General features: G+C 39.6%; 2 protein-coding genes across 2 annotated transcripts; one reads left to right on the forward strand and one right to left on the reverse strand.

Annotated features, from left to right (window-relative positions):
- The first annotated feature begins 384 nt into the window (after window positions 1–384).
- On the forward strand, window positions 385–1,257 carry LOC120561097 (piggyBac transposable element-derived protein 4-like). Its single transcript, XM_039804053.1, has 2 exons — window positions 385–998; window positions 1,104–1,257. Exons 1-2 carry the CDS (start codon window positions 385–387, stop codon window positions 1,255–1,257), a joined length of 768 nt encoding a protein of 255 aa, XP_039659987.1.
- A 4,397-nt stretch (window positions 1,258–5,654) lies between these two features.
- LOC120560210 (alpha-1-antitrypsin homolog) lies at window positions 5,655–10,924 on the reverse strand. Its single transcript, XM_039802484.1, has 6 exons — window positions 10,779–10,924; window positions 8,242–8,899; window positions 8,031–8,101; window positions 7,242–7,438; window positions 6,004–6,151; window positions 5,655–5,919 (listed from the first exon to the last, which is right to left on the reverse strand). Exons 2-6 carry the CDS (start codon window positions 8,891–8,893, stop codon window positions 5,719–5,721), a joined length of 1,269 nt encoding a protein of 422 aa, XP_039658418.1. The 5' UTR covers window positions 8,894–8,899; window positions 10,779–10,924; the 3' UTR covers window positions 5,655–5,718.
- Between the last annotated feature and the right edge of the window lie 744 nt (window positions 10,925–11,668).

The raw sequence follows: 11,668 nt of genomic DNA on the forward strand, positions 1-11,668 counted from the left end.
ACACAGCCCTCCAGTTGTTTCAACTATTTTTACCAACTCTGTTTTGAAGACAATACTTCAAAACACCACCAACAACTGTGGATCAACACACCATTCAACACCCTCTATCCCGTGGATTGATCTGACATTGCAGGACATGTTTGCATTCATGTCTTTAGTTGTTTACATGGGTGTAGTCAAATGCTTTTCTTTCACTGATTACTGGCGTGGGGGTCATCTTTATAGCTTGCCGTTCCCGAGACGGGGCAGATAATGACTGGTAAAAAGTTCCTCAGGATCTCCCAGTCCCTTCACCTCAGCAGCTCTGTGGGGGATGCTGCTAATGATGAAAGGAGAGGCACAGGAGCCTCGCCGCCTGGGTAAGATAAAGCCGCTCACGAGGAGATGAGGGACTCCTGTAGAAGAAACTATCACCCTGGCCAGGAAATCGCCATTGATGAGAATGGTTTGCTTCAAAGCCCGCGCACTGGTCTGAAACAATACATGAAAAACAAGCCTGTTCGCTGGGGTTATAAACTCTTTGTTCTGGCAGACTCCAGGAACGGTTATACATGGGACTTTTTTGTTTATGAGGGAAAGTGTCAGGGAAACAGTGGTAAGGGACTCAGTTATGAGGCAGTGATGGAGCTAATTGATGTACAGTTGCTGGGCACTGGCTATAAGGTCTTTGTGGACAATTTTTATACAAGTCCAATCCTGTTTCGTGACCTCCTTCTTAAGAGGATCTGGGCATGCGGAACCATCCGCACAAACAGAATCGGATTCCCAAGGTCAAAGGTCAACATTCTGGTCTCAAAATCTCCCCGTGGCAGCATACGCTGGATCAGGAATGGCTCCTTGCTCTTTGTTCAGTGGCGAGACACAAGGGATGTTTTTCTGTGCTCAACTCTCCACAGGGCCCACGCAGAGGACACAGTGCAGAGGAGGGTCAAAGGTGCAGATGGGCAGTGGCAGCTGAAGGACGTCTCAGTTCCACCAGTGGTGAAGGACTACAACCGGTACGTACTATATATTCAACTACATTTTCATGTATGCTCTTGGAAGTGTTATTTGTGTGCTGTATACATTAATGTTTTTGTATATTGTCTGTTCATCTACTGTAGGTGCATGGGTGGAGTGGACCACTCAGATGCCCTCATAGGGTATTACAAAGTCCTGCAAAAGACCCAACGGTGGTACAAGACTCTGTTTTACCACTTCATGGACATCGCACTTGTGAACGCCTTCCTCCTCCAGAAGGACCTTGCCAATTGGTAAAGGAGAGGTACCTCTGCATCAGAAGGCATTCAGAGAGACGCTTGCAGTGGAGCTGGCAAAGGCGGGGTCTTCCTCCACAGCCACACCCGAACCACCTCCTGCTCCCGTGGAGCACATCACAGGCCAGTGTATATCAGTGGGCACAGCACTGCTGGTCGGCTTAAGTGCAGGCAGTGTCATGCAAAGACACCAGTGAAGTGCTCCACCTCGCGATATTCCTTTGTGTTTTGTCGCTGGCCGTGACTGTTATAATGACGGGCGTGTTGCCAGTAACCTGTAATTGTAAATACTAGTACAGTGGCTGTTGAAAATGTGCCTGCAGCACATATCTGCGTTCATCAACCACCAGATGCGGACCGTGTGTGTCTGTGTGCGCAAAGAGAGAAGGAGAGATTGTGCTGTCTTATGTCATATGATCATTAACTAATTTAACACATCAGCACAGGTGCTCATTTTCCATACAGGTTTATTTAGTGGCGGCCGGTTAACAGTGAAGTATGGATTTGATTTGCTGGGTTCCTGCAATTTATAGATATGTGTATGTAAAAAGTTATATAATAGTACTACGCAATACTTTTCAGCATAGCACTTGTTTTACTTTGTTGACCATTTTTACCAGCGGTTCCTTTATGGGTCTTCAAATGTCCTTTGTGCTTTGTCACTTGAGATTTTTACAATGTCTGGCATGTTGCCAATAACCTCTAAATATGTGGATTTAGATAATATGTAAATAGTTTTATAGTAATGCTTTTTTGCACTACTTTTCACCATAGCACTTATTTGAAATTTTTACGAAAGGGTCCTTTTTGTGTCTTCAAACGTTCTTTGTGCTTTGTTGCATGTAGCAGATAACCTGTACATACATAATTGTAAATATGTTTATTTAGATATGTTAACAGCTGTAAATATTTTGTTACCTTTTTATACAGTACTTTTCCACCTTACCACTTGTTTTGACTTTTTTCACACACACAAAGTTAGAAAACTGCAATTGATTGTGTTTATGCTTCTGTTACTCTGTGTCAGAAATACTGATAGTGATTCTGGATATAGAGAGGATAGCTCTTAATGTAACCTTTCAATAGAGCCCTGAATGATGACTGTAATGTCAAATGTTCATGGGTAGCGGTCTTTTAGTCTAGGTATGTGACCATCATTACCAAGGGTCCTTTTAGAGTCACTAAAATGTCCGTTGTGAACGCCTAGACATATCCCCTACAAAAACGGGTGTAGAATATTCATTTTATGAGATATTGATATGAAATTTCAACTGGGACTGTGTAAGACTTCATGCTATAGCCCCATTGTGTTTTCAGACTAATAGGTCCCAGCAAAAGTCATCTACAGGCATTTTGCTATAAAAAATAATGCAGACGGACATAAAAAAAATATTTTCCAGTATATTCAAACTTCTATTACTCAAAGCCAATAGCACTTACATTAATTCTAACTGTTGGGAAAGAAGCCTCAGAGTGTTACCTTTCAAAAGAAACCATAAACATGCATGTAGAACAAATGGTTCAAGAACAGCTTCCAATTTACTATGGGTATGCCTTGGATAGGCGTTTTTGGCTAATTTTACAGGAGTGTTAAGGGGTTAACAGTGTATTAATTTCATATTTAATCAGTTAACTTATAATATTACTGGTGAAAACTGGAATTGTATTACACCTATAATTTCATTTAGGTGCAATCCTGCGGGCGAAAAAGTAAACTATACTAATCCCATTCTGAGGCTGCAGCACCATGATCATTAACAGAACTATAATGTATAATCATTTATTTATTTTTAATGGCTCTCACTGGTTTGTGTCCAGGGAACACTACAAAGACGTTTAAAAACATTTCAGAGGGAGTCACACTTTTCTGATTGCTCTGCATACAGTGGCTTTACTATTACAGTATGATCCGCTACACTGTTATAAAGAAAACTGCTGTTTGCAAAAAACGTAATGCGACCCAAAGAATCTGCTGGATGTTAAAGCCTGTCCACGATGTTGATGTCAGTGATATGAGGACAGATAAGGTTTCTACATATCTAATGGACCTGTCCACGTTGTTGATGTCAGTGATATGAGGACAGATAAGGTGTCTACATATCTAATGGACCTATCCACGATGTTGATGTTAGTGATATGAGGACAGATAAGGTATCTACATATCTAATGGACCTGTCCACGATGGCTGATGTTAGTGATATGAGGACAGATAAGGTGTCTACATATCTAATGGACCTGTCCACGATGGCTGATGTTAGTGATATGAGGACAGATAAGGTGTCTACATATCTAATGGACCTGTCCACGATGGTTGATGTTAGTGATATGAGGACAGATAAGGTGTCTACATATCTAATGGACCTGTCCACGATGGCTGATGTTAGTGATATGAGGACAGATAAGGTGTCTACATATCTAATGGACCTGTCCACGATGGCTGATGTTAGTGATATGAGGACAGATAAGGTGTCTACATATCTAATGGACCTGTCCACGATGGCTGATGTTAGTGATATGAGGACAGATAAGGTATCTACATATCTAATGGACCTGTCCACGATGGTTGATGTTAGTGATATGAGGACAAATAAGGTATCTACATATCTAATGGACCTGTCCACGATGGTTGATGTTAGTGATATGAGGACAAATAAGGTATCTACATATCTAATGGACCTGTCCACGATGGTTGATGTTAGTGATATGAGGACAGATAAGGTATCTACATATCTAATGGACCTGTCCACGATGGCTGATGTTAGTGATATGAGGACAGATAAGGTGTCTACATATCTAATGTTAGTGATATGAGGATGATAAGGTATCTACATATCTAATGGACTGTGATAAAAAAATACCTCTCAAATCGGTTATGTGGAAATGAAAATACATCTATAGTCGGGACTCAATATCATCTCCCGATGTAAACTCTCTGTGAATTAATACAGCTTTTTTATCAACGGGATCGTCGACAAAAGGACATGACATGATTGAGAAAAATGTTTTTATAATCTGCCTAACATAAACCAATACGTTTTTTTATTCATGCAGATAACAAACTGCATTAAAATGCGTCTGATACAGACTGAATGAATGACTGAGGAAATGAGTGAGAAGAAACCTGCTCCCGACCAGGTTAGGTTCACAGACTCAGTTACCATAGTAACTGACTCTGAGGTTAAGTTACCTCTCTTTCTGAAACGGAAAACCCAGAGTTTCCCTCATCTCAGGGTTAACCAACTCAGAGTTTTAACTAAACCTGCTTTCTTAACAACTTTAGCTCAATTACCAATGATATATACATCAAACCTATAAAAAGGTAAAAAAAAAAGACTTTTTGATCATTATTGGTGCTTATCTCTTATAACTTAATCAGAACAGGTTAACGTGCTTAAAATGTAAAAAGTTTGTAACTTTGTGGGAATAGCAGGTGCAGAAAGACAACATAGTTTCATAGCACCTAAAATTAAATACACTCAGGTCCAGTAGACCCGAACACCTCATATGTAATAGTTATGTGTAGGTGTAGTGTGTGCAGTCATTGAAAATAAGTTATGTTTTATGTTCTCTACAGAAAATGAGCCAAGGCCAATGAGTTTGAGCTTGAAGAAATAATAGCAACATTTTTCATTTAGCAAACCCACAGACCCGAACACCATACAAGGGTTAAGCGATTTCCAGTTTCGAGTCAGCATTTTCTAAACATAATATTGCCCATCTTTCAAATTTTTTTCGTATTATTTAACTTCTCAATAACATTCATACCAAATTAACCCATTTTCACTTTGTCAACTATTCTTACTACTTCAACTACTCCTTAAACATTCAAGCCAGCAATCCAGTGTACTGTCAGCCTTTGAACATACTGTACAGCATTCACACTTTAGTTTTGTGTCCAGCCTACTTTGAAAATCCAATTCATTTCCTCTATAAGGATTTTGATTATTAGCCACAATGTCTAAACCATCCAAGGTAGACTGACCCCGAGCTGTGAGGTTGTGAAACAAAGTTTCTGCTCCTCTAGAAGACACAAGTCGGTATGAAATCAACTGTTTATCAACTGTTTTATACTTTAAGTACATTTTCCTGATGATACTTACAGACTTTTACTGAAGTAACATTTTCAAAGCAGGACTTGTACTTTTACAGTGTGGAAGTAGTACTTTTACTTAAGTAAAGGATTGCGATACTTCTGCCACCGCTGCCAGAACAAGAGTGGTTCAAAAAGTGGGCGGTCACTATTGAGCTCCATTGTATTTGTTTAAAGATGATCTCTGTTATAAATGGATACCAAATGCTGATGGAAGTGGATCATATTTTATCACCACATTACTTTACCTTTAAAGATCATTATATAAAAACTGTTTACACTCTCAATAAAGCAAGAGACAACAAAACAAAAGTTCTTCTGACTCCTTTATATGAGATGCAACAGCTGTGCTCGAGCACAAAGTGATGATCATCAGATGGTTGGGTTGATAATCTTGCCCAAGAAGAGGATTTTCTCAGTGTTGCGTTCAGTGATGAGGACCATGAATGGACGATTGAACTTCAACACAGGGACAGGGCCCCAAAAGCCAGACATAGGCATGATGCTGATCCCTGTGGCAGCCGCAGCTTCGGCTCCGGTCTCGTCCATGTCCAGCGTAGCTTTGTGCACAACCTGTGATGCAACGCAGAGAAAGTGAGACGACAGACGAATGGAATATGTGTGAAATAACATAAAACATGTGCTCTGTTTACTTACATCTGAGACTTTCAGTCCTTGCTCCTCTGAAATGCCTCTCAAATTTGCCCGATCACCAAACATGTCTGTCATTCCCATTTCTGACAGCACATCGTTGAGGTTGTAAGAAGTCTTGATGGAGAACTTTGGAACATATACATCATGTTTCCTAAAACATTGGGGAGGGGGCATATATTCAGTGAATCAGACCAGGCCAGGAGTTTAATTTGGCCATGAGGGCCTTAAACTATGCTGTTTTTATCACTGACAGACTCAGATTAGTATTGTCTGTCTGACAACAATATGGAAAGGATCCCTACAGAGATAGACCATTTTGTTAAAGAGTAAGATCCTTTTAGTTTAACATGAAACAGCCCCAAAATCATCATCACAAACCCACTAGACTCCATGTAAATAATCAAGACTTTTATCATTGTAAAACACACTTCATTCAAAGTGGACAGAAAATAAATAAAACTATCAAAAACCATCTTGGTTCATCTTTCCTCTGTTCCAACAATCACCACTCTGGTTCGGTTGAAATAAACCCTTAATTCACCCATTTACATGTGGAGATATGCTGGCTCTATACACGCTAAAAGTCCTGATTATTTACATGGAGTCTGGTGGAGATATGCTGTCTCTATACACGCTAAAAGTCCTGATTATTTACATGGAGTCTGGTGGAGTTTGGTGATTTCAGGGCAGTTTCATGTTAAACTAAAAGGTCTATCTCTGTAGAGATCCTTTCCTCCTTGGTGAAAAAAAAGACTTAATTAAGTTGATAAAAAGTTAAAACTATAATAATACATTTTATTTATCGGCACCTTTCTTGATACTCAAGGACACATAAACAAAGAGTAAAAGATTAAAGCAGATGCACAATAATGACCATACAATTACAGACCAATTAACAACTACAGACTACAGTTTCCTTTTCTTTAAAAACGGGACAATGCCGGTCTCCTGAGTGAAAGTTCTGTGTTTGTTCGACACATCCCCCCCAATCTGCCTCCATACCAGGACATTTGGCGCTCTTATACTTCCTCATCTTACTTCCTGCTTTGCTCCCGTCAGAACTACTACTGCCACTAGCTGTCGCCGCCACTACAAACGTAAATATAGGTCAGAATGATGCTGGAACTCATCGGGGTGTTTTTTTGGGGGGGGACAGTCTCTATCGGACAGGACCAAGCTGTGTACCTTATTCAGTATCAAACCTTCCACATATTAGAAGCATACATTAAGATTCTCCTAACCTGGGTCTCGTCATAGCCTTCAACCATTTGGTGACGTGGTTCGGGGAAATGGCGTTCTCCAGTGTTGCCATGACGTCAGGCAGCATCAGCAGCATGGAGTAGGAGCTGTTTAAGGGGAGCTGAAGGACCGTTGTGTTCAGATCGTGGTCGTGGTAGGTGTGGAAACGTTTCTCCATATTCATCATGTCGACTGAAACCTGGACGATGACAATTTAAACATGAAGACACACAGAATGAACGATGATGCTTAATTGGACTGGGAATCAAACCCATTCAGCCTTTTTTCTCTCAAGTGTGTCTAGTATAAAGTAAAGTGTGTAGTATAAAGTGTGTACAGTGTGTAGTATGAAGTGTGTAGTATAAGGTGTGTATAGTATAGTGTGTAGTATAAATTGTGTATATTGTGGAGTATGAAGTGTGTACAATGTTTAGTATGATGCAAAAGGGTTGAAAAAAGCAGAACAAATTAGTTACAATTTCAGATTTTCAAATTCAGGTTTTCCCAAATTGTGTTAACAGTATATATCCTTTTTCTCATCCAAAAACGGCAAAAAGGTTGAAAAAACAGCATCTGTCAACAACAAATTAGGGTTTTATCTACTATCAGTTTTCCCAAATTGTGTTAACGGCATGAAAAATACTTTATATATCTTTCGTAAATAAAGAATTCCCAACAGACCCTCGCTCTAGGTTTGGGCTGAACCCTGAATGTTTACGATGTCTGGCTACGCCCCTGTTAATTACTGGGACTCAAATAATTTTTTATGTATTAAGAGAGAAACTCTGAACCTTGGTGTTCTCGTCCACGTTGAAGTCGTCCTGCTTGGTGAGCTCAGGGTCAAACGGACTCTCCCACTTTCCTGTTACACAATGAGCAGAAATAATACACAACTTGTGGTTTGATACGTTCAATTTAACCTCAAAATATGTAAACAGATCATACATTATTACATTAGATTATTACAGACTGACTAGATCTCATCCCACAGGACCTTCTTACCTTTGTAGTAGATGTAGCTGATGAGATACATGACTGTGCTTGGATCCAGGTTTTCCACCAGCTTGTCAATCTTCCCGTTGGTCTTCTCCTCCACGTACTTATTGATGGTATCAGCAGTTTCTGCGGCTTGGCTGAAGTCCACACTGAACCCATCTGCGAGGTACGAATGCTTCAGGGTCTGCAGGAACTCCGGCTTTGGCTTGAAGCCGTTGTCCACGAAAACAGAGGTCCCTTCGCTGGCGTCCTCCTGAGATGTGTTGTTGGCCCTCTGGAGGAACCTCTGGAAGGCCTGGTCCACATCTGTCTGAGTCAGGAGGGAGCTGTTGAAACCCAGACCACTGAAAAGCTGACGGTGAGTCTCCCCCTGCGCTCCCACGGACAACGCAGCCAAGGCGGTCGACACACTAGCCGGGGAGAAGAAGATATTCTTTCCCTGTGAGTCAGCATGAGCTGCTAACTGCCTGTAGAGTCGGAAGGAAAACTCTTGGTTTGCTTCGTTCACCAGGGAGACGCTGTTGGCGCTGCCGTCCTCTACGGTGTCTTGGCTGGCCTTGTCGTTGCCGTGACCCAAATGATCGGGATGGTGATGACCTCTGCCCACGCAGATCACCGCTGATAGGACCCAGAGACCCACGGCTGCACGCATCGTCATTGTGAACTAAGACAAAAGTTCAAAAGTTCAGCTTCATTGTTTGTTCGTGTTACACAACGTTTGCTGTTGCTCAAAACTGTCATTTCTTCTGAAGGCCATGCACAAATCAAATCAGGGTTTAGTTACATGTGAATTTGAAATTACACCCACAAAGAAAGCAAATCAGATGATCGAGTGTTAAACTCCAAATAAAATAAATTTGACACCTCCTGTTGTCAAATTTGACAAAAACGTTTTATATCAGAACTATGACAAAAAAAAGTTTGGAAAAGTGACAAATGATGGCAAAATCTACAAAAACTTATTTTTTTATCGCTGACAAAAATGATCAAAACAAACCATCAAAAACAAAGGCCAAAGGTGACAAAAAATTGCCAAACAATGACAAAAGCACTGGAATAAATTCGACAAAAAAGTTGAGAAAAGTGTAAAAATGCAAGATTAAAATTGACTAAAACATTTATTTTTTTAACGCTGAAAAAAGTGACCAAAAAAACATCAAAAACATCACCAAAGGTGACAAAAAACTTGCCAAAAAAGTGACAAGAACATTGGAATAAAATCGATAAAAACGTCAAGAAAAGTGTCGAAAAAGAACGACAAAATGTTGAAATTTCGACACAGAAAATCACAAAGTTGCAGTCAACGGGAAGACAACACAAGGGTTAAATATGTTCTTTTTCATTTGATTGAGTAAAAGTTTAAGTTTTTATTTCATTTATGTAGGAAAGCACTTAAAAACAAAAACAAATTTTGCACGAAAGTACTTCACAAAGACAGAAACATATGTATACAGAAAAAAAACCGAACTAAAACTCCAAAAATAAAAGTTGGTCTTAAAGGCTCTTTTATTTACCCCATGCATTTAAACTGGTCGAGTATTGAGCGACATTGCTGTAACATGAAGCCGTGAACCAGGCTGTAATGTAACCCTACAGGACAGATGATCAGCATCAGTTAGCGTCCACTAAAAGTTCTGTTTTTGCCGCTGACAGACTCAGATTATTATTCAAAGTGTCTGACAACATTATGGAAAGGATCCTTACAGAGATAGACCTTTTAGTTAAAGAGTAAGATCCTTTTAGTTTAACATGAAACAGCCCCGAAATCACCATCACTAAACAACACCAGACTCCATGTAAATAATCAGGACTTTTATCATCATAAAATACACTTCATTCAAAGTTGACAGAAACTAAATAAAACTATCAAAAGCCGTCTTGGTTCATCTTTCCACTGTTCCAACAATCTCCACTCTGGTTTGGTTGAAATAAACCCTTAATTCACCCATTTACATGTGGAGATATGCTGGCTCTATACACGCTAAAAGTCCTGATTATTACATGGAGTCTGGTGGAGATATGCTGGCTCTATACACGCTAAAGTCCTGATTATTTACATGGAGTCTGGTGGAAATATGCTGGCTCTATACAAGCTAAACGTCCTGATTATTTAAAAGGAGTCTGGTGGAGATATGCTGTCTCTATACATGCTAAAAGTCCTGATTATTTACATGGAGTCTGGTGGAAATATGCTGGCACTATACACGTTAAAAGTACTGATTATTTACATGGAGTCTGGTCGGTTCGGTGATTGAAGCAAATTAGCTAATTTTTTTGTGTTAAACTCAAAATAAATATCACTAATAGATCTTTTTGTTTGACTGAGAGAAAGTCATATTTTATGTTAGGCTACTGAGAAAAATGTAAAGCTTACAGGGCTTTGAACTTCCAAAAACAAATTTACAGTTTCAGTGCGCACATTTACATATCAAACTCCATGTATTAAACATAGTTTTTTCATTTGAACTGTATTTAGCTGTTGGTAGAGTATTTAAACTTGTACATGAAACACATAAAAACAATCCATCTTTCTAGCAGCTTACCTTCTCCTGGTTGAAGCGCAGACAGAGAAGCACTGACAGGATGAAGAGAGATGTTCCTTTTTATCAGATAAATCAGAGAAACTGCACTTTGGCTTTGTTTATTGTCTGTCTCAAACTCTTATTTGCTCGGCCCCTGTATTTGTTCTATGTAATTATAACTGTCCAACCGTTGAGTCAAACTGAGGCTGCAGCTGATAAACGCAAGAGCCAAGCTGCCACTGTTTGCTTCAGCAGCATGTGCACAAACATGTGAGTGATGATTACTGTCTGCAGTATTGCACAGTAGAAACCACTTTAAAGGGTAACTTTGGTATTTTTACACCTGCACCCTATTTTCCTCTTTTTGTCTAAGTGAATGTGTAAGATTTAGTTTTGTTTAACATGAAACAGCCACAAAACCATTATCAAACCCACCAGACTCCATGTAAATAATCAGGACTTTTAGCGTGTATAGAGCCAGCATATCTCCACCAGACTCCATGTAAATAATCATTACTTTTAGCGTGTATAGAGCCAGCATATCTCCACATGTAAATGGGTGAATTAAGGGTTTATTTCAACCAAACCAGAGTGGTGATTGTTGGAACAGTGGAAAGATGGACCAAGATGGCTTTTGATAGATTTATCTAGTTTCTGTCCACTTTGAATGAAGTGTGTTTTACGATGATAAAAGTCCTGATTATTTACATGGAGTCTGGTGGAGTTTGGTGATGGTGATTTCGGGGCTGTTTCATGTTAAAGAAAAAGTATCTCACTCTTTAACAAAAAGGTCTATCTCTGCTCCGACAGCGTTTGGCTTTTTTGTTTACCTACGTTATTCTATATCTTTATTATTCTTCTGTATCCTTTTTTCAACACAGAAACGTCATTCAAACAAAACCTTCAGCACG

The sequence above is a fragment of the Perca fluviatilis genome, chromosome 6 (genome assembly GCF_010015445.1).
Source record: "Perca fluviatilis chromosome 6, GENO_Pfluv_1.0, whole genome shotgun sequence".
Lineage (NCBI taxonomy): Eukaryota > Metazoa > Chordata > Actinopteri > Perciformes > Percidae > Perca > Perca fluviatilis.